Source organism: Daldinia childiae (assembly GCF_008694065.1).
Source record: "Daldinia childiae strain JS-1345 chromosome Unknown Scaffold9, whole genome shotgun sequence".
Taxonomy (NCBI): domain Eukaryota; kingdom Fungi; phylum Ascomycota; class Sordariomycetes; order Xylariales; family Hypoxylaceae; genus Daldinia; species Daldinia childiae.
The window spans coordinates 85897-109335 of record NW_022984650.1 but is presented as its reverse complement, the minus strand read 5'-3'; the positions used below and the strand labels follow the sequence as shown (position 1 = coordinate 109335).

Genomic DNA, 23439 nt, shown 5'->3' with positions numbered 1-23439 from the left:
TCGAAGGGGCTCAGTGGGACTGATTGAATTATCTATAAAACTGTAATCAAAATCGGACAGGCAGGTATAAATAAAAATAGTACAAGTTATTTCGCATGACAGATGAGGATCATTAGACTGCGATATTTTGAAAATTTCTAGCGGTTATAAGCGACGTAAAATTGACAAGACAATGTTCATTATGTTCCAGACATGATTTGACGACCACGTAGGAATATCTCAGTATGCTAATTGTTGATACATCTTTACTTTGTGCTTCCAGAAGCGCCAAGAACTCGCAAACGAATTCTACAACGCCTTCCCTTTCAACCAACCGACTCTGAAACGCCTGGGTATTATTCCTACACGTAAGGAGGCTGACTTGCCTGTCAAATTAAACCGCAATCCTAAGCCATTTTCTTTTTTTTATTGGTTCGCCTAGTCGTCCTGTACTAACTGTAAAAGCGATGTAATATAATCGGCCTCATGAAGAGTTAGTAAAGTCATAATAAAAGTAGATAGGTTGAGTGGGGAAGGAAGGAAAGGGGCAACAGCAAAGTAATGGGGACGAGCCTAAGATATGCACAAAATAATGAGTAAAGAACTTACCAAAGCCTTATTTTCCGTCATAACCTCGAACAAGCGAGCCATGACAGGGCGGAAGAGCTTCTCATTCCAACCACCGCCTTCACCGCCCATCTCGTGCTTTTTGAGCAGCTGCTCCTCCGACTCTGTCTTGACTACGTTGCGGGCAATGTTGCGCAGTACTAACACAGCACTAAGCGGGATACCAGCGGCCTGCTCCACCTTAGGGTTCCGCTCATCCCTAGTGACAATAGTCTGTTCCCAGGCAAGGCTCATGGTCTTCGCCGGGGTGATATATGCCTTGCGTTGCCGTTTTGCAACTGACTCTGGACCTTCAGCGAATGAACGCTTCTGCACCGAAGGGAAATGAGTCTTGAGATGACGTGCAAGTCCTGATAGTTTAATTTGAGTAGGTTTCTGATACTTCTTGCAGTCCTCCCAGTCGCAAGATGCATTGATCTCTTTATCCTCAATCTTACTCCCTTCACTGATAACAACGCCTAGATGGGTAGTCAAGACGTGATGCCACATCGTCTCCCCACCAAGGAAGAACTGGTTGCACTTCTTGAGGTACGGGCCCTTGGCTATCATCCACCGACATGGACAGTATTCCTCCTTTGTCTCGGGATTAATAGGTAACGTTCGTGCTCGGATACCTTCGATTATAAAAAGATCCGATTGATCGGCTCGCTGCCGCCTAATAATCTGTGCTCGAGCATTAACAAACACATGGCTAACATTCCTAATAAAATCAGCCGCACTAAGCATATTCCTCGAGCTGCTCGCAAGCGCCCTAAACGAGTTCTGGTAGGCTTGCCATATAGCGATCTGCGTGATATGAGATTCGCTGTCCTCCTCAAATAGACTTTGAAGCCAATTATAGCATCTCTGAGGCTCGTCTGTGTTCGTTAGCCGTTCCTGGAGATCCGGAGGTAGCGTAGCTACTTCTTCGGAAGCCGGCGCTTTTCGTTCTGGTTCAAGAACTCTGTCCTCTTTAACTCGTTTCGCTCCATGAGCTAGGAGCCTGACCAGATGAGGTACAACGTGCTCCATGTTCACAGCCTTGAGTAGGGACTCAACATTAACTACCACTGCTGTATACTGATAAAGGAAGTCCAGGCATGCATCCATAAGTTCCTCATCGTTGAGCAGCAGCCAGTTCATAATGTTCTGTAGGACCACGGAGGGGACATTCTGCATCTTATTCGTAGCTTCTAAGTTCATCGATATCCGGCTGATGGCGCGGAGAGATGTCAAAATCGTGCCTCGGTCCGTCGAGTCTAATTGTGCCAACAGCGTTCGGTACAACGGATCTTCGGAATCAAGTATGAGCCAGGGTGTAAGCTGTTCAGCGATGTCCAGTGCGAAATGCTTAATCTCAACGAGCATCTCTAGATTTGGAAGATGTAGAAGAATACAGAGCAAATCTTTTAGGGGATACACATCCGCCATGTAAATAGCATTTTCTACCAGCATGACCATATTACGAATAGTAAGAACGGCTTCGGTAATCCGAAGAAGGCTGTCGCTAAACTCGGCGGACTGCATATAATCGAGAATCGGTTTCGGTGAGAGTCTCGCAATCCGCTCAAGAATATCACTTGTACCGTTAAGCCCATCAAGAATCGTTACATCCGAATTCTCCGAGTCGTTGAAGTAGGCAACCTGCCATTCAATATGGTAAAATAAACTACCGACTTCGAGGGCCTTCTCGATAAGACCCTCGGCCAAGCCAAGAAATGACTCGAATTTGTACTTATCACCGCGTTCAAATGAGATCTTGACGAGGTGGTTAAGTGCAAATGATTGCTCAGTAGGGATACCTGAACGAAGGGCTTGAAGGCAGCGCATGTAGATGTTGGGGCCCTCGAAACCGATACCTGGAATAGCTGGGCGAACAGGTAGTTGAGTATCAGGGGCACCAACAGCTGCCCGCAGCTGACGCTGTCGCTTGGCAAACTCTGGATTGTTTCCTGGGGTGCTCACGGGACGAAGAGGAACAGATATCGGAGGACGCGGCTCGAACAAATCTACCAGGCGGGAGGCAATCTCGGGATTTGTAGGGGTAAATGTACTCGAGGCACCACGAACGGCGGCCTGCTGAGCCTGTATTACGTGAAGAGGGTTGTTGGGATTGTGATGCTGGGGGAGATGGTGATTAGGATGCTGGACATGAGCATGGCCAGTGTTAATGGCACCAGCATTGGTGGCTGTTGGGGTGCCGTGGTGCGAGGATGTTTGTCTAGACTGGCGGGTCGGTCCTGTCTCAGGTTGAAAAGGAACTCGCTGGGGAGGAGCTTCACGTAGGCGACCAGAAGCCCTATTTCCCGAAACTGGAGTGCTTTCGCTCTGGCGCTCTTCGCGACTGGGAGTTTCCATCCCGGAACGGCTCGAAGAATGCTTGAAATTCTCGATAGTACGAGTTAGGACAGGACCAAACTTGCTAGCACACGACTGTTGTTCTAAAATCTCCTTGGGCGGGGGTTCCCTACCGTGCTGGTCATAAATCCAATATGCAGCGAGGTAACGATAGAAATCTTGTTTTAGTTGAAAAGAGAGCTGACCGGTGCCTTTGCTATCTGTATGATGCATGCCCAATTCAGCAGCAAGGCCACCCCAAGACTTCTGAACTTTGTTGAGTTCGTCATAGCCTCCCTTAGAGATGACGGCCTTATATAGCTTCAATAGGTCGACATTTACATGACCGTGCATGGTAGGAAGTCGGGGTTCAGGTTCGAACGATGTGCCACGTTTCTCATGGAAAGCCGTGAGCTTCTGGATGAACTCTACATATTCTGGAGTGCGATCGATTTCGTGGATGTAGATATCCTTGCTCCCAAGGCCACGATTCGGGGCCATCTTGATCTAACACAGGTCGTGGCCGTCGCAATCGGTAGTAGTAATTCTCATGAGTAGGATTTCAAGGAGTCGCAATAGACGTAGAGTAGTTAGAGCATCGATCTCGATCACACACTTTATCTCTTTGCTTATTTTAAGCTGAGGTGTTGCGATTGCGCGTTAAGTAGGTAACGGTAAAAGCAAGGAATATCCGGACGTAGGCTTGCGGTTTGCGGTTTGCGGTTCGGCAAACTAAGAAGTTGAGATTATAGGGATTTTGGTTGGCGATGCGCAGGAAGTCAAGTCGCAAAGCCAAGGAATTACAGTACGTAGGAATCGCGACCGCGAAAATGAAAGATTGATAGTTTGGATGGGGCCGAGTCGTGTTGCTCCAAAAAAATGCGCGTTGGTCAGTGCACTACACTAATGCCCGGGGACATGTAGGTACATATGTACATATGTACATAATACATGTACATACCTCTTATCGTTCCTTCGTGAATAGCCTCAGGGAAGGTGTAGTGTGTACCTACCTTGTACGTAAGTAAGGCCAGCTGAGTAAGGTAAGGTACTAGATAGGTAGATTACATTAGGTACCTAAGTAAGAGATATGCACATTGCATACTAATGCCCCTTCCCACATAGGTGCTCGTCAATATCATACAAGCATTTTATCTAATGTAGGCGGTTATTAATTAATACCTAACCATTGAACATTGAAGCTACATCAATTCTCTACCTTAGTCGCAATGCAGCAACCAGGTCACCAAAGGCACTCGATACCTAATCAAGATCTACCTATCCCATCTTCTAATTCATATAGGCCCCATCTCGGATATCCTCGAAATTCCTTTCCTCTTCCAGCAGCCTATGGTTACCTTCCTCAACCAATATGGTCTCAGGAATACCACCCTCCGCCAGGATGTCCTCGAGCCATACCCTTGCGAATGCAGAGGGCCACTATGAATAGGGTTGAATCACATCAAACGCCCATCCCATCATTGCAGCTATCGTCAAACCGGCCTTATTCAGTCCCTGTCTACCTAAATCATCATACCCGTAGTGACAGCGATAGTAGCTTCACTCATCCACCTAGACCAGCCACATCTTTGGACTTGGATAGCCTTGAAAAATCTGTCTCCCCTCATGCCATCCTATTCTCACAACATGGCGTAGCTCAGAATCTTGAAAATGATCTCTCCTTACACGCCACTACCCTAGCGGATACAGAGCTCTTAAAGGGAACACTTAAAACCACCCGTCCCGTCGCCAACCGTGGTTCCCGAAAAATATTACCACTAAGCGATAGCACGGCGGAAGGAAGCCGGCGAGAATTAATCCCAGCTGTTGTCCTATCTGAGCAACGAACAACGGGGTTTATAGGAGGCCAGAAGAGAACGACTAGTCATATTGCCGAAAAATCCAATCCTTCAAAGAGGATCAGATTCAATGTAATTCGAACCCAATCTCAGACAATTGGCGCTCCTAGGACGTCCAAGAAATTGCCCTTAGCGAACACCTTTGACACACAACCAGCTCAGACTCTTGAAACTAATTCCAAGAACAGCTATACCACCACGGAAGAAGTCAACCACCCCCTCGAAGAATCTAACGCTAAAATTACTACGGCACAATATCTAACCACTGCAGTAGATAATACTAGCCCCAGGCTAGTGTCAAATGAACTGTCGAAACCCAAGGCGGCAGCAGGTGCTTCGAAGCCTAATCCGTACGATATTTCTACTAATGTCGATACCCTTGGAATTTTTAACGTATCGTCCCGAGGATTAGATGTTAACAATCGGAATTCGAATACGGCATATAATCAATATACTAGTGTAGCTACTCAATGTAGCATATCCTCCAACGTCGTTGTTTCAAGTGGAATCCAGACAGAATCAGGAAAACCTGCTAACGATGTCCACTCGCACAGTGAGGCCATCGCTACTGCTAACGACGAGAAGGAGGGGGTGTGCTGCAATGAGAATATAGATACTCAGTTTTCAAGAATCGAGGAATTGTTACGTACTCAAAATAAAGTTGGCATAGACAAATTCATTGACGTAAAGCTCAACTCAGAAGGTACCAACATCTTACAGACCCTGACGAACGAACTACTCTTAGGCCTAGCCATACGGGATGTCGAGTTACTAGAGCAGATAGCCAAGATAATGTAAGTGCTCTGGGTCACAGGGTTAGGATATTACCAAATGGCATATAATAGGGTTAAGATAGCCGTCTACGGGAGAGAGGATAGTAAGGGAGTAAAGCTACGTTTGCTTGCCAAATGAGCTACCAGGATGAATAGATGGCTCGGCCGAGTGGAAACCGGGGAGAAAGATACTTGTCAGCCTATCGATTTTGCAAACTATAGCTTTGAAAGGCGGCAATGCGCACAGAAGGGCACTTAAGCTTCTTTCATTACATGTTAATTACAATGTGTAGTAAGCGAACCATATAATATAACTCTTACAAAACTCCTCCTCTTGGGCTAGCGAGCTGAGTGAATATCCCACATACACAAAGTTTCTCACTACTCAAGTGGCTCAACTGCTTGACTAGGCCATATAACCGCAACAATTAGCTTTCCTAGTATCCGTTCTTCGACTACAAATACCGATCAAATTTTTTACTCCCCGTCCGATGCAACTCGTAGAATAACCACGGTTTTCATGATAATTCCATCCGCACATGCCACTATTATGACCCTCATGCTTGAAACCCTTTATCCCTTTTCAGTCCGATCACATGAAGTCATCATCCTCCGTCTCATCTCCATCGGGGGCAATAGTCATCTTGCCAGTCTCGTCAACAACAGTCAACGCTAAGAGGTCATTAACAAGCTCCTCGCTGCGACTCTTATTTTCCTCCAGCCTACTCCTTAAATTCGCACCATCCCCTATTACCTCGCCGACTTCTCCAGCGGGCGCGCTCGAGCTGCGCACCTGTACCCTAACCTCGCCGGGGACGCCATCTATCCTAACGCTCTGTGTTAAGTTGCTGCCGGCGGGTGGACGCGCCACTGGCTGTCCTTGGTTGGCGCTGACGAGGCTCTGGAGGAATGCCGACGCATCTGGGCAGCCGTCCATAAGCCACTTGAGACAGAGCTGTGTGCGCTCACGGCAGAAGCGGTTGTTGTCGTCGTACAAACAGCAGTTAAGCAAAGCTACTATTCCGTTATGACGTAAAATTTGGAGCTGCACTGTCGGATTGCCAGGCGATGATTGACCAGGTGGTGGCTGTAAGAGAGCGGCAAGTATAGACAGAACTTGGCCTTTGATGCCAGACCAGGGGAACTCGTGGGGCGGGTCGGATATCGGTGGTGGTGGAGGCGGAGGAGGTGGCAGATTATTGGATGATGACGCCTGGGGTGTTGATGTGGTAGTAGAAGGTGTGGTGGGAGGCTCGTTTCGTCGAGTGCCTGGGAATGGTGCTTTCTCCACCCCGATATCAAGGCCCTCAAGCAACTTAAGGAGCTCATAGACAGCCTCGTAGTCGATGAGATGTTGACGAAGAGGATGAATATCTGCAACCGTGTAAAGAAAATCAAGGTATTGTACCAGGCCGTCTTTGGCCCGTTCCAGATCCCAGTTATCAACTGGGAAGTCGGCAGGATCTAGTCGGCTCTTGCGGACTTCACCCTGAATTTGCATCAAGGCGACGCATTCTGGGACGATACGGCTGCGGAAGAGACCATATAGATAGTTAAGCATCTTTCCGAGACGAACATCCTCGTTTGCGAGAATCTTTTCGACATCTTCCGCTTTTGTATCCGGGAAGGGATCATAATCCTTAGGGGGGAACAAAGCTGTGCGGAATAGATAGGTAATAAGCCTAAGTAGGACTGTTTGTGCTGGCGAAATGATATCCTTGGGGCTTCGAAGCGCCATCCATGCGTAGGGGATGAGGGAGTTCTCGTGGATCGCCTGCACGATCTGGCTGCTAATCTGAAATATTAAAGACTGTTCATCCTTTTCCCATACGGCTATAAAGACAAGCATTTCCCTCAGGAGGTTTCTACCGCAATCAGTGGCAAGAAATATGCGACAACGGGTTTGTTGCAAGTTCTCGCGGAATATAGTCAACCCAGAACCCGCTGAATCTAATATGCAAGACTTGACGATCATGTGAAGCGCTTCTATCTGTTTGGGGTCAAGGATATTTGGCACCTCAGTCAGAAGCCCAGTCATTGGTCCTTCACCATATGAATCGTCGTCATCAGCTTCTTCCTCATATTCGTCGTACTCGGGGGCGAAGGCTTGGCCCGACTGAGACGTCTGGCCTTGCCACTCAGCACTGTGTTCCTCTTCCACATGATGCTCAGTCGTATCATTCGGGTCCTCCTGAGGCTCAGCAGCTGCGTAGCGTTGCATGAGATTAGACTCGCATTCCTTAATGCGCTGAGGAACAGAGTCAACGGTTGAGTACATTGTCAGACTCCAGTCGTTTGAGTTGGGGACACGTGCACCGTACCACCACTTGTCGAGTTCGTGCGATACACGGCCATATGCTTTATCCTGCTCAAACTTGTCTGTTTCTTCGGGGTTCCATGTTGAAACCAATTCAGCAGCCTCGTCATATATATCCGGCTGCCAAGCCCAAGTTTCAGGCGGGGTGTAATTCCAGGCTAAAAGATTCTCGTCATGGGATAACCATTGATCCTTCTTTTCGACGCTCTGGACATCGAAATACTCCTTGCAAATACCAATAGCAGCATCGCACATTCGCGACGATCTCTTTAGCCAGTTCGAAATTTCGTCTCGCAGATGAATACTCCTAGGAGCTGGGTAGTCCAGCACTGACTCATGTCGATCCTCTGGACCTGGGTTGCTCTCAGCGTCTGGAGATTCAATTAATACCTTGTACCAAAATAACATCTTATTGCGGTCATTCTTGGCAATCCAATTGTGAGCTTGCTGTAGGGATGTCACAAGGACCTTTTTGCCTACTAATGGTTAACCATACAGATTATACCTACTGGCAAGGGGCTCCACGTACAGAGTTCGGTGATCTCATTCAGCTTAGCCCTGGAGGCTTCATCTTCCGGCATTTCCCCATCAATTCCCTTGCTGGTCACGTTGACACAAAGACATATGGATTCATATACTTCATGATCAAACTGAATAGCTGCAGACAAATCTTGAGGGACCTCTGGATCAGTAGTGACAAGTAGATTTCGGGCAATATGCATGAGCTTATTGAGCATCTGCAACGCCTCCTTTAGAGGCGCGTAGTTCTTGATAATCAAAGCGGTAACCTCTGGGGTAGTGATGTCGAGGAACTTCGTTTGAACAAAAGGTTCCGATCGTACACCAAGAGACTTCTCATTGAGATCACATATTGCAGCGGATACAGCTCGACGTAGCCATATCCATACCCGCACGTTTCTCGATAGGACCTCCCTATGACTAGAGTCTTAGTAACATATTTATAGCTTTTTTTTTTTCGCTGCCTCGTCGAGACACTTACCTAACGTCCTTGAAGGTATGCGTCTTCTCCAATGTTTTGGAGATAATACTGGTCACTTTGGCGATAGATTGGGGTCCCATTGCAGGGGACTGGTTGTAATGGCCCTCTAAACATATTAAAGCTGCCGAGAAGATGCGCTCCTCGATGGAGTCGTCTTTCCACATCTTAGCGGTGTCGAGGTCTAACCGGTTAATGATTCTAGAAGGAGATGATTCCATGACAGTATTTCTATAACCCCGGCGAAACGACCGCGCTCTCAGAACCTAGACGATGACGCGCAACCTGAAGGTGCAGGTCAAAAAATACAACGTATATGGTGACCCGCCATAGATAGATACCTAAGAGAAAACAGATTGTGACAGCTGAAAAAAACTAAAAAGAGTAACAATTACATAGGTATGTGATTAAGACGTTAAAGTGTAAAAGTTCAATAACCTAACCTAGTGATTTGGGATGAAAAGTTCGGCATGCTGAGCTTGGAACGGGTTTGCGGGTGGCATCAAGTGGGGCCGATATTCTATAAATACATGTATTTGTCTAAGTGAATTCTACATTAATCAGCAGGGATCATTGTTTCTTTCCTACTTATTCGATACGCCGATATGTTTCTTAAAAGCTTCACTTGAAACCAGACGGCTAATACGTCTTAAGGTACCTAGCCTAAGTTATACATAATATAACTACCACAAAGAGAAACACTAAATAAACATAATATTACCAGATTAATGTTGCATTTAGGTATTTTATAAATATCAATACATACGTCATATATTAGCTTCAAGGCAAACTACTAGGCTAAGTCTTTAGCTCACACCCTCCCCCCCTTTACATGAACTATCCATGAACTATCCTCATCGCCCCTTGCTGCGAGGGATTCGTCCCCTTTCGGCACAGCCGACTGTTCTGGGACGGCAAATTCCCAAAAATCCAATCCGACATCTCCCAGTCTTCTGAACCTACCGCGTTCTGCGCATAAAACACATCCCAAGGATCCAGCTTCTTCTTGAGCTCGTATAGCCGATCATATTTATTACCCCAGAATGACTGCTGGAAGTCGGGTTCGATATAGTCTGATTCGGAAAGGTAAGCTCCTGAACCGGGTGATACCGAGCGCCACAGCGATCCCCAGTCAGATGTCAAAACGTTACTCCATATTGTGATGAGTTCTGTATACATATCTTGAGTCCATGCTACGATATCGATAGCATGTAGCACAGTCTTGCGCCAGGCTGGATTAACAGCACTATAACAAAGTTAATAATTGTACTTTTCAGCCCAATAAGGAGATAGTAATTCTCAGGACAAGTACAAAGGGGAACAGGAGGAATAATCTCGATTCACATACTTATCAGGATACCCAGACCTCGGGGCAGCAGCAACGTTGTATGCTGATACCACACCACCATTGTCTACAACGTGACGAATAGCCTCAAAAGTAGATGTCAGTTTCGTCGAATCCTCCCAATTTTCCCGTGGGAAAAGCCGGCTACCGTATCTAGCAAGATTTGAACCCCAAAGTTCGAGAGGGAAGCTAATATTCCATGCGTCATAGAAGTTTGTGTATTCTTGATAAACTGGTTTTAGATCGATCCCGATTCTACCAATAGCCTTGAAGAAGGGGTCGGCAAGGACCTCCAATTCTGATTTAGACATGTTTGGAGCGAACCAAGGTGCCATATTCCAGACGTAGTTTCCGCTCGTAGCGTTCAGATCAAAATGAGCATAGTTCCCGGCATCGGTGTAGTTGGCAAAACCTTCGAAGTAAGCGCGAAAGGCCTGCCAGAACTGATCCATAGATATATTTTCCCCTGTAGATAGACTGAATGTCATTGTTGAGACTGGAATCTCAGGAAACGTCTTGATCACCATGGATGTAACAACCCCATAAGTCGATCCACCGCCACCTCGAAGAGCCCAAAAGAGATCGGGATTTGAGGTTTCACTGGCTGTGACGAAACGACCGTCGGCTGTGACTATTTCCATGGAGAGGACCTGTCATGATTTTAGCCAATAGGGTTACAATGCCCTTGAAAATAAACCAACCTGATCTGCTGCCATTCCATATAAACTTGATAAAGGGGAGTGGCCGCCACCTAGAATATACCCTCCTGTAAGCCCGACCGTCTATGTATGATATCGTTAGCTCTCTCCATGGCGGATTTAGTAGACGTCTTACCTTCCCCTCTGCACCAACAATCGTAAGGTTGTATTTATGCGCAGCCTCGTATGCCTCAAATACTTGGACACCAGCTGCCATCTTAAAAGCTGGTCCTCTATACAACCCTTCTTCATAGCTCTCGTAGTATTGGATGTCTTTCATGTTATGAGTCCAGAGAGAAAGAGCACCAGCTCCCGTACTCTTTGCGCTATAGTCATGCCCTGTATTTTTAATAACCAGTCGCAAGTTGAGGCTCCGCGCCAAGTTGATAGCTAGTTGGATTTGGGCGACAGTAGTGACATTAACCGACATCGTCGGGTATGCGCCAATGGTACAATTCAACGCAAATGGGTTTACTGTGTGCGGTACACATGACGTCCCTTCGAATAGGATTGCGTTGATAGAAGTTGGATCGTTCGTGCTTGGTCCTTTTAGCTCTGACCCTAGAGTACAGCACCGGGAAGGGGATGTGTAAATTAACTTACTGAATGTAAGAGTTGTCTGACCAGTGAGACGTAATCTCAGCACACTTTGCCGCATCTTGATTCCCATAGTCGCTATAGCACGGCGAAGCAAATGGTTTGGTCTGAATAAGGCTGCCGCCCAGGAGAAGGTCGAATACTCGGTTCGTAATACGACCAGGGAAAACGACAAATTCACCGGGGAAGGTTTTACAAGGTCCGATAATAGACTGATTAGGGGCGGTCGCAGGATCAGCAAACCCAAACAAGACTATGTTAGTTAATCCTAGGTCAGTGAGGTTTGCAAGGACAGCGTCAGTAAGCTGATGGGTTTCGCCGAGGAAGAGGTCGGCTGTCGCATTAGAGGATGAAGGATCAACGGGCACGAAAGCAGGAGAAACGGTCGACTCGTCGGCGTCTTTAAGCGTTAATTATATCAGGTTAGTCTCCTAGAAAATATTCATCATACATATTCAGATGTGATAGAATCGTAATCTGACTGACTGATGACTTGACCACCCACAACAATTGTTTGAGCAGATCCGAGCTGCGAGAACACTAATACAAAGCACACTCTTAGTAACGTGTTGAAATACATTATGAGAAATGTAAGCTTAGCAAAGCTCACATCCGCCTAAAAAGGAGAGCAGCAATGTCTGAGTAGCTGAAGAAGTGAAAAGTTAACGGTCACCATGGGAAGACATTGCTACTGATAGCTCGTGCCCATCCAAACACCCCTCTCATCATTTCTTCCGGCCATAAAGCATAGCACCATGGCCACTAGCAGGTATATTATATACCTAAGACTAAGATATCATCACTTAACCGACATTTTCCCCAAATGGAACTGATACAGGATGGGAGCGGGCACACGTGCAATTTTATTAGTCGGTCTCATTAGCCGGCATAGTGATAATTATTTTATACCGGCAATTCATCTCCAATGATCATCTCGCATGGACCCTGAAATGCCTTGAGGGTTGATACGCCTTACGACTTGAGCGTCGTGATTTGACGCAAACATTACAAGATGCGTCAACATATATGTATAAGGTGGGTATTTTTCCTCATAATAAATCATATCCAAACTTCTCAAGAATCATTGACATAAAATTAAAAAATTATGAAAAATCAAAAGCATGTGAGATTTATTAGGTTTATAATCTATTGGAATTGATAAGATTATAATGAAATAGCTAGAATGCAGATGGTGTAGGTAAACTATGTACCTCCTATGTACACATGAGATCCATACTGTACTGTACGAAGTAGTTTGGTTCAATTGTAACATCTGCCTGTGGATCTCACGTGGTAGCTAGGTACGTGTTTAAGGTACATGTGCATGTATTAACATTCTCCTTCTCCACAAAGAGGGGGAGGGGGGCATCCTCTTATCGTAAATTTTATATCGCAATTCAACTACGATAGAGGTAAAAACAAGATATATATAAATAAATAAAAAAACCCTATATTGATTTGAGGGCATTTTGAAGCGGCTCGAAAGGAAAGAAAAAAATAATAATAATAAATACTTCACCGCTAAAAACCATACCGAAACAATGTCTGATCTCCCTGAATCTTTCGACCGTGAGAATATCCCGAGTTGCCCCGCCCTCATCTCTGTTATTATCTTTTTTGCAGATAGTTATCGTTTGAGTTGGTAGCTAATACGATGGCTTCATACTTATAGGGCCTGTCCATATCGCCGTCATAGGTGGAACAGGACTCTACAAGATTGACGGTTACACGCCCATCGCCCGTGTTAACCCATTAACGCCTTGGGGGTATCCATCCGCGCCCATCCTGATTCTCGAACATAGCGGCGTCCTTGTCGCATTCCTAGCCCGTCATGGTGCTCACCACCAATACGCGCCTCATGAGATTCCTGCCCGGGCCAACATTGCAGCTCTGCGACGAATTGGCGTGCGCAGCGTTGTTGCCTTCTCTGCCGTAGGTTCCCTACGCGAAGAGATCAAGCCTATGGACTTCGTTGTGCCGGACCAGGTTATCGACCGCACTAAGGGCGTTCGTCCATCTACCTTCTTCGAAGGTGGGCTTGTCGGCCACGTCCCCTTCGGCGATCCCTACGACGACAAGATTGCTCAGATTGTACGCCAGTGCGCAAAGTCTATGCAGGGTGACGGTGTGGTATTGCACGGCAGTGGAACTGCCGTCTGTATGGGTAGGTACTGAAATTAACTATTAACTAGTATGCTTTACTAATAGTGCTCCATCACCAGAGGGCCCTCAGTTCTCGACACGAGCCGAATCGAACCTGTACCGCTCTTGGGGGGGTTCGGTGATTAGCATGTCGCTGCTGCCGGAAGCTAAGCTAGCGAGAGAGGCAGAGATGGCGCTCCAGGTCATTTGCATGGCTACAGACTATGATTGCTGGCATACTACCGAAGATGTCGACGTATCCATGGTTATGCACTATATGGAAACTAACAGCAAAAATGCGCGGCGGCTAGTTGGTGCCGTGCTAGACGAGCTGTGCAAACACGAGAATAGCGACTTGGTTACCGCCAAGCATTGGGAGGGTGCCAGCAAGGGTGCTGTGATGTTTTGCACCAAGCCTGAGGGCCGGAACCCCGAGGCATTGAAGAAAGTCCAATACCTATTCCCGGGCTTCTTAGAAGAGTGATAGCTTCTCAAAACGTGATGGAAAGCGCAGAGGGGCGATAAAACACATAGACATAGATTATTGTCATAGACTACTCGATAGAGACGGATATAGCGGCGTCGCTGCTATCATTGTGGTTGTATTGTAAGTTGCCTAGTTGCCTAGTTTCGTCGAGGCCAATGCCTCAACACCATGTAGAGCTAGATCGGTGCAAATGGAAGTATCGTAAAAAGTATCCACCACAGCTCCTCAGCAGAGGCATGCAAGGTTAGGGTTTACCTAAGGTATTACGTTATGTGAGCTATGTTACATGAAGTACCTAACATTACGTTATAACTATATCAACATACATACATGTACTAATAGATAAAATTATGTGAGCATCGATATAGAAGAATGTAGGTCATACTTGTATTATATGCAGGTATGCATAATGCCAATTAAAGATATTGGAAAACTTCAGGCGTAACTTACCCCTCAGTTACCTATTTTTGTACCGCAACCTTAGAACACGGCTTTGTATAACAATCGACATCATGAGTGTGATAGAAGGTGAGCGAGCAGCTTACCTTTTAGATGCCCAGAACAAAGCAGTCCAACTTTTTGAGGAAATAGAGGAGAAGCTTATTCGACCCGGTATCAGCGAGAAGACGTTGAGCGATGAGATCCATAAACTTGGGACAGAACGCCATGGTGTTAAAACACATTGGCACAAAAGAGTTGTCAGAAGCGGACCAAACACCCTTCTACCATTTGAGGATAATCCACCTGATCGTATCATTGGAGAAGATGACATCCTATATGTCGACCTAGGACCAGTATTTGAGGCCTGGGAGGCCGACTTTGGACGTACCTTCGTGCTTGGCGATGACCCCAATAAGAAACGTCTACGCGACTCTCTTGCCCCAGTCTGGAAAATAGTGAAATCTCGGTACCAGGAGAATCCAGATATGACGGGCGATCAATTGTATGGCATTGCCTGCGAAGAAGCTCGAAACGCTGGTTGGGAATTCGGCGCCAAACTTGCTGGACATCTAGTCGGGCTTTTCCCACATGAACGTATTCCCCGGGACAGAATATCTCTTTATATTACCAAGGGGAACGACCAAAGAATGAGCAATCCTGGCAAAGATGGAAATAAGCGGCACTGGATTCTTGAGATCCATCTTCGCGACAACAAAAACAAGGTCGGGGCTTTCTACGAACAACTCTTGACAGTTGATTAGGCTACTAAACGGCCAGAAAACGGCCAGGTAAAAGGGGAATGGGGGGAAGGGGAGTATTACGGAGAGTTCTAGCAGTTCAATCTATGCGGAGTAAAATAGTGAGAAATACATACATGGCTTTTGTATTAGCTCTTACAATATTATTAATTAACCAATCAACCTAACCGCTATTAGAAAGTCTTGCGTGAGGTTGATTCCGGAGAAGGTAGAGAATATGCCAAAGCACATATGAGGCCCCAATTACGGGTTCCTCAGGAAAATGACTAACTGCAACATTACACTGTTTAAACGGTGCTGTTTGCTAGGTGAATTTTCCGAACCGCCGGCGGATGTACCTATTGGGTTATGCTAACAAATAAGTAAGATTTAAAATAAAATTTAATATATTACGGTTAAAAGTTACGTAATTATTTAGTTTTATTAAACAATTTACGTAATTTAATTTTAAATTAAACATTTTAAATTTATATATATATATATATATATATATATATATTTAATTTTATAATTTATTATTTATTAAATTTTTATAATAACTTTTAAAAATTTAAATGTAAAAAATATTTTTAATAAATAATAAATTATAAAATTAAATATATATATATATATATATATATATATATATTTAATTTTATAATTTATTATTTATTAAAAATATTTTTTACGTTTAAACTTTTAAAAATTATTATAAAAAGTTAATAAATAATTAATAAATAATTGATTAATAAATAATAAAAAATTAATAAAAGTTTTTAATAAATTTTATTATATAAGTTTATAAATATGTAAAAACGTTTACGCGAACTTATAAATGTATGCGTTTTTTTAAATTTTATTTTTTATTTGTTTAAATATTATATTATATTAATAAATAAAAAATAAACTATTTTTAAATAAATAATTTAAAAATTATATATAATTAATATATAATAAAACTTTTTTTTAAAAAAATTACACAATTTATTAAAAAGTTAAAAATATAAGAAATAAATTAATATTTATAATTAAAAATATATAATTTATTTTAAAATTATATAAATAAATTTTTATATTATTAAAAATTTATTAAAGTTTTTTATTATTTATATTAAATATAAAATTATATTTATTATATATTATAAATTAAAAGAATAAATATAAATTAAAACCTTTTAAAAATTATAATAATAATTTTCAATAAATATATATTTTTATTTTTTATTTTTTAAATAATAACAAATTTTATAAAAACTATAACAACTTAATTATATTTATTAAATATATACGTTAAAAATTTATTATTTATAAAATAAATTATTTTAAAATTTAATTTTCTTTAATAATTTTTTATATAATTAAAAGCAAAATAAAATCCTTGATTGATTATTTTAAATTAAAGTTTTAACTATTTTTATATATACCAGTCAGGCCTTTTATCCCGTAGGGATAAAAGGCCTTTAATTGGATATAACTATTTGTTACTTGTTATATTTAATTCATTTTATTTCATTCCACAATAATTATTATTTATAAATTATAAAATTTTATGTTAAAAAAATTATTTATTATATTTTTTAATTTAAATTTAATTTAAATTTATTATATATTATGATATTATTTGTTTTTAATTTATTTAATTTACTATTTAATTAATTATTTAATTATAAATGTATATATTATAAAATTTTATTATATTTATTATAAATAAATAAAAATAATAATAACAATTAAAAACAACTTGTATTAATAAGCCATTTTTTAATGAAATTATAATGAGTTAATTTTTTTAAGATAAATATATTAACAAACCTCCGGTTTGTTAATAAATTTATAACTAAGCTTAAAGTTAATTATATAAGTTAATAATTGGTTATAACAAGCTGCGTTTACCATGTATATATTTTTAAATTATAATTAAATATCATTTAAATATTTAAAATATTTATATTTAAAAATAAAATTATTATTAAAATTTTATAAAATTTTTATTATTTATTATTATTTTATTTTATTTTTATTTTTATTTTATTTATTAAATTATATTTTAAATTATATTTTCATTAATTTTTTTATTTATAATAATTATAATAATAATAAATAGTAAAGTTTTAATTTAATATTTTAAATATAATATTATATATTTATTTTTATAATAATTATTTATTTTTTATAAAAAATATTAATTATAATTTAATAATTTTATTTTTTATTTAAAAAAAAGTTATAATTTAATATACATTATATATTTAAATAATAATATTTTTTATAATAATTAATATTATTTCCATATATTTAAATATAAAATATATAAACTTTTATTATTAATATTTATAAACTTTTTTAATTAAATATTATATAAATATTTTATTATATAATTTTTAATAATTAAATATTTTTTATAATAATATCTTTTAAATATAACGCAATTTAATTATTAATTAATTTTTTAAAAATATAATAATAATTATTATTAATAATTTAAAAAATTTATATTATATATTTTATTAAATTAATTAATTTATAAACAATAAAATAAATAATTAATCTTTAATTAATTATCTATTAATTAAATAATTTATTTTAATTAAAAAAGATTTTTTTTTAATAAATTAAATTTTTATAAATTAATAATTTTTATATTTAATAATTTTTATATTTAATAATTTTTATATTTAATAATTTTTATATTTAATAATTTTATTTTTATTAAAAAATTTATAAACTATTAATATTATATCTTTATTATTATTATTATTAGTAAATATGTACATAGAATAAAACAAATAAATAAAGTAATAACTAATAAAATAACAATTAATTGAAATAAATATATTTATAATATTTAAGAAAAAAAAACCATTTAAAAAAATATACCAAAAGTATACCTTATTTATATATATATATACCCTTTTTCTAATATGTAAAAAACGTAATTTTTCTTTAATTATTATATAATTATTATTTATTTTTTTTATAATTAATTAATTGCAAAATTCTTTATTAATTAAATAATTTATTTATTTAATAATTTTTTTTTTTACTTATTTTTCCAATTTTAAATTAATTTGATTATTTTTTATAAATATTTATATAATTTTGTTTAATAATACTTTTATTATTATATTAATAAAATTATATTAACTATAAATTTAATAAATATTATTAATCTTTTAATTTTTATATAATTATTATAAAACTATAAAATTAATTATTAATTTTTTTTTGTTAATATTATTTATTTAAATAAAATATTAATATAATAAGAAAAAATCGGTATATAAAATAAAAAAGAATTTAAAAAAACTTGTTTAATTTAAAATTATATTAATTATATTATTAATAATATTAATTATATTATTAATAATATAACTTATATTAAATCTTTATATTATATTATAAATTTTATTTATAAATATATTATAAATAATTTATTTATATTTAATAAATAATTAATAAATAATATTATTTATAATATATATTTTATTATTATAATTTATAAGTTTTTTATTATTAAATATAATAATATAATTAATTTATAAATTTAAATTTTAATTATTAATAAATAATTTATTTATAAAAATATATAATTATAAATTTTATAAATTTAACTTAATAAAATTAAAATTTTAATTTTTATATTTTATTTATTATTTAATTTTTATGTTTAACGCCTTTATTTTTTTTAAACTAAATTTTATATATTATATCGTTATAAAATAAATAAATATAATATATACGTTTTTTATTTATTATTTTATAAAACGTTTAATTATATTAAATATTTTTGGGTTTAATATTTTTAATTTTTTAATTTATTTTTTTTAAATAATAATAATTATCTTTTTATTAATTATAATTTATAATTTATTAAAATTTTTAATTATTTTTACCTTTAATATTTTTTAAGGTTTTATTTTAATGTTTATTTTTATAAAAATTTTATTTTTTTCGATTATAAATTTTATAATATTAATATTTAATATATTATTTATTTAAAAATTTATAATTTTAAATAATTAATTAAAATTTATAATTAATAAATATAGGTTAAAAATTAATAATAATATATTTAATTCTGCTAATTTATAAAGAAATTTAATTATTTATAATAATATCTTTTTAAAATACTTTTTTTTTAATTTTAAAAATAAATATATATATATTATTTTTTATATAAAAATTTTAGATTATATATATATTATTATAATATTTTAAATTATTATTTTTATATTTTACTATTATAATATAAATATTAATGTAAATATTAAATATTAATTAATATATTAAATTGTAAAAATATATATTATAATAAAGTTTTTATTAAAATTTTTATATTTTTAAATTATAAATTAAAATTTTTTATATAATATTAATATATTCTTATTTTTTATTTTTTAAATTATATAAAATTTAAAGATAATTATATTTTGATAAATTATTTTATTATATATTTTAAGTTATAAAATATTATTAAAAAATAAAACGTTTAATTTTTTTATATTAAAAACTTTATATAATTTTTTTAAAATAATTATTTTTTTATTTAATTTTAATTTTAAAATAAAAGTTTAATTAATTTTCTTTTTTATATTTAAATATATTATATTTATAAAAAATATATTTAAATTTTTATTAAAAATAATTTTATAATTAGTTAAATTAAATCTTGATAGTAATAATAATAATTTAATTTTAAAGTTTTTTTTAATTATATATATAATTTAACATATATATTATAAAACGTAAAAGTTTTTTTTAAAATATTTAATATAATTATTATATTTTTATTTATAATTATAATAATTTTATATAATTTTTTTTATTTATTTTTTTTGCGGTAAATTAATATATTATTATTAATAAATAATAATATAAACAATATTTTTATTATATTAAATTTATTTTATATATTTAAAATATTATAAATAGTTTTTTATATTTTAATTTTCTTTATTTTAATTATAATTTTTTATATTATTTAAGTTTTTTATAACTATAATAATATAAAAAATAAATTTATATTAATTTTAAAATAAATGTTAAATATAAATAATATAGATAAAATTTAAAAAAACGTATGTATTCGCAAGCTTACGCAAGTGTTTTTACGTGCTTGCAAGCTTACACGGTAAAATCTATTAATGATTAAATATCTTAATAAATCTTAGCCAATTATTTTCTTTATTAGTTTATCAATTTCTTATTATTTATTAAAAAATTATTTATTAATTTTTTATCAATTATTTATCAATTATTTATCAATTATTTATCATTTTTTTATCAATTTCCCATAATAATTTTAAAAATTTAAACGTAAAAAATGTTTTCGACGGATAAATTTATTAAAGTTTATTATATTATTAACCGTTTTTATTATTATTTATAAACAACTTCCTTTTAACCTTTTTATTTTTTTAAAAATAATTTTATACATTTTTTAAATTAAGTTATAATATTTTTTAACCTTACTAATAAATTAATATATTTTAATAAATATTTGGTTATAAATAATATTTATAAAATAAATTTTATTATAAAATTTATTATTATTAAAATTAATACCTATATTATAATTAATAATATCGAAAAGATTAAAATAAATATTAATTTAATAATATTTTAATATTTATTTTATATTTTATTTTATTAAAAAATTAAAAAATTTATTAATTAATAAATAATTAATATATATATATAAATAATATAATTTTGTTTTGGTAAAAAAAAATATTATTATTTAAGTAAAACTAAAAATATTTCCATTTTTATATAATTTTAACTATTATATTATTTTTACCAATTAACTAATTAATAATATTATTAAAGTAAATTTTAAAACAATTTATATTTTTAATAAAAAAAAGGAATAAAATATCGGTTTTTATTATATAAAAATCTACCTTACCAAATAAAATATTAATTATTATAACTTCCAATAATTTTAAAAGTAAATTATTTTCAAAATATATTTATATTTTATTAGCGTAATTAATATTTATTTTATATTAATTTTTTAGATTTTTAATTATAAAAATTTTATATTATTTTTATTTTATATTAATTTTTTAGATTTTTAATTATAAAAATTTTATATTATCTTTATTTTATTATTAATATATATATTATTTTTATATTTAATATAATACCTTAAAATATATTTTTTATATATTAATTAAAAATAAATATAATATTAACGTTAATTTTATTATTTTATTTTTTATAAATAAATAATTATAAATTAAATTAATATTAAAATAATTAATTATAAAAATAAGCTATAATTATATATTATTTACCAAAATTTTTTTTTTTAATAAATTTATTAAAACCTTTAAAATTAAATTTATTAACACTTTTATATTTAATTAAAAAGGTTAAATAATTTTCTTTTACTTAACTTTTATTTACCTTTTATTATACCTTAATATCTTTATATTTTTTTTAAATATTTAATAAATTAATAATTTTTTTTTATATATTTATTAATAACGTTTTTAATATTTAAACAATTTATAATAAAAATAATATTTTTTCTTTTTATTATTATAATAATATTTATAATTAATATAATATTATTTAATATTATATTTATTATTATTACTATTTTTACTATTAATAATAATATTATATTATTATACTTTTTTAAGATTTTTATAAATATTAATTAACATATAAAATTTATTTATTAATTTTTTAAACTATTATAATAAAATAAATAAAATATATTGTAATTATAAAATATTATAAAATATTTTATAAACAATTATAATAAATTATTATTTTTTTAAAAAAAATTTAACCCAAAAATACGTTAATATAATAATAATTTATTAAACATAATTTTTAATATTTTTATATTTAATTTATTTTTATTTTATTTTTTAACCTTAATATTATAGAAAATTATAACTATCCAATTTTAATAATATTATATTTTATTTTATTTTATATTAAAATATTATTTTATAATTAAATATATATTTATAAAATATTAATGTTAAAATATATTATAAAAAAGATTATTATTTTTTTTTAAAACAGTTAAAAATATGGTATAAAATTAAATTTAATAAATTTTAATTATATAATATATATTTAAAAAAAAAATTTATTTTCGAAAATATTATATATTTTACTTATATAATTATTTTTTTTATTTCAAACCTTTTTAAAATAATTTATAATAATTAAAAAATATATTTTATTAAAGATTTATATTAAAAAAATATTATAATAAATTTGGCCTTATTAATTAATAATAAATATAAAGGCTTATTTTAATAAATTATTTATTAATATAAATAATAAAACTATTTAAAAAAAAAATTATAATTTTTTATTAATTTTTATTTTATTTTATACGTTATGTAAAAAAATTGCTAATATTATATATAAATTATTTAATAATAATTTAAAAAATTTAAATTTATTTTTCAAAATTAATAAACCAGGTTATTTTTATATTAAATTTATTTTATATTTTAAATTATAATTTAAATTATACTTTTATTATTTTATATATTATTAAATATTAAAGTTATTATTTAATAAAAAAAGCTTTAAAAGAAGTAAAAGAGGTTTTTATAAAATTAAAGGGGAAAAAAAAGAAAGATATAAATACTTATTATTTAAAAATTATTTTAATTCTTTTATTAAAAATAAATTATTTATTATAAATAATTTAATATTTTTTAGGAGATTTAAGTTTAAGATTAAAAAGAAATATAATATAATAAAAATAATAGTTAATATAATAAAGATTTTATTTATTAAAACCTTAATAAAATATTAAAAATTAATAAAAGATTAATAAAAAAAAAAGGAAAAAAAAATTATATTTTTTATAAAAAAAATAACGCATATTATTAATATATAAATAATAATCTAATTAAAATAATATTTTAATTATAAATTTATTTAATATATAAAATTAAACGTAATAATATTTTAAAATTATAAATTATTATTAATTATTATATTTATATTATAATATATATAAATATGCATATATTTAAAGAAATTACATCTTTTTTAATATTATATACCAAAACTTTTTATACTAATATAATTAATTATTTTTATTTTATTTTTTTTAATTTATTAAAATTTTATATTAATAAT

The 23439-nt window shown here is 33.2% G+C and overlaps 4 protein-coding genes across 4 annotated transcripts; 2 read left to right on the top strand and 2 right to left on the bottom strand.

The window, feature by feature from the left end:
• Window positions 1-417: 417 nt before the first annotated feature.
• Window positions 418-3423, bottom strand: GL218_07276 (Chromatin structure-remodeling complex subunit rsc9; the record flags this gene model as incomplete). Its single annotated transcript, XM_033584025.1, has 2 exons — window positions 418-462; window positions 589-3423. 2 exons carry the CDS (start codon window positions 3421-3423, stop codon window positions 418-420), a joined length of 2880 nt encoding a protein of 959 aa, XP_033432522.1.
• Window positions 3424-6146: 2723 nt separating this feature from the next.
• On the bottom strand, window positions 6147-11128 carry GL218_07275 (putative essential cytoplasmic protein; the record flags this gene model as incomplete). The annotated part of the gene is made up of 7 exons (XM_033584024.1): window positions 6147-8347; window positions 8401-8804; window positions 8872-9134; window positions 9832-10114; window positions 10217-10863; window positions 10915-10995; window positions 11048-11128. 7 exons carry the CDS (start codon window positions 11126-11128, stop codon window positions 6147-6149), a joined length of 3960 nt encoding a protein of 1319 aa, XP_033432525.1.
• A 1921-nt stretch (window positions 11129-13049) lies between these two features.
• On the top strand, window positions 13050-14134 carry GL218_07274 (S-methyl-5'-thioadenosine phosphorylase; the record flags this gene model as incomplete). Its single annotated transcript, XM_033584023.1, has 3 exons — window positions 13050-13092; window positions 13181-13672; window positions 13731-14134. The coding sequence occupies 3 exons, from the start codon at window positions 13050-13052 to the stop codon at window positions 14132-14134; spliced, it is 939 nt and encodes a 312-aa protein (XP_033432524.1).
• Window positions 14135-14649: 515 nt separating this feature from the next.
• GL218_07273 (uncharacterized protein) lies at window positions 14650-15339 on the top strand (the record flags this gene model as incomplete). The annotated part of the gene is made up of 1 exon (XM_033584022.1): window positions 14650-15339. The coding sequence occupies one exon, from the start codon at window positions 14650-14652 to the stop codon at window positions 15337-15339; it is 690 nt and encodes a 229-aa protein (XP_033432521.1).
• Between the last annotated feature and the right edge of the window lie 8100 nt (window positions 15340-23439).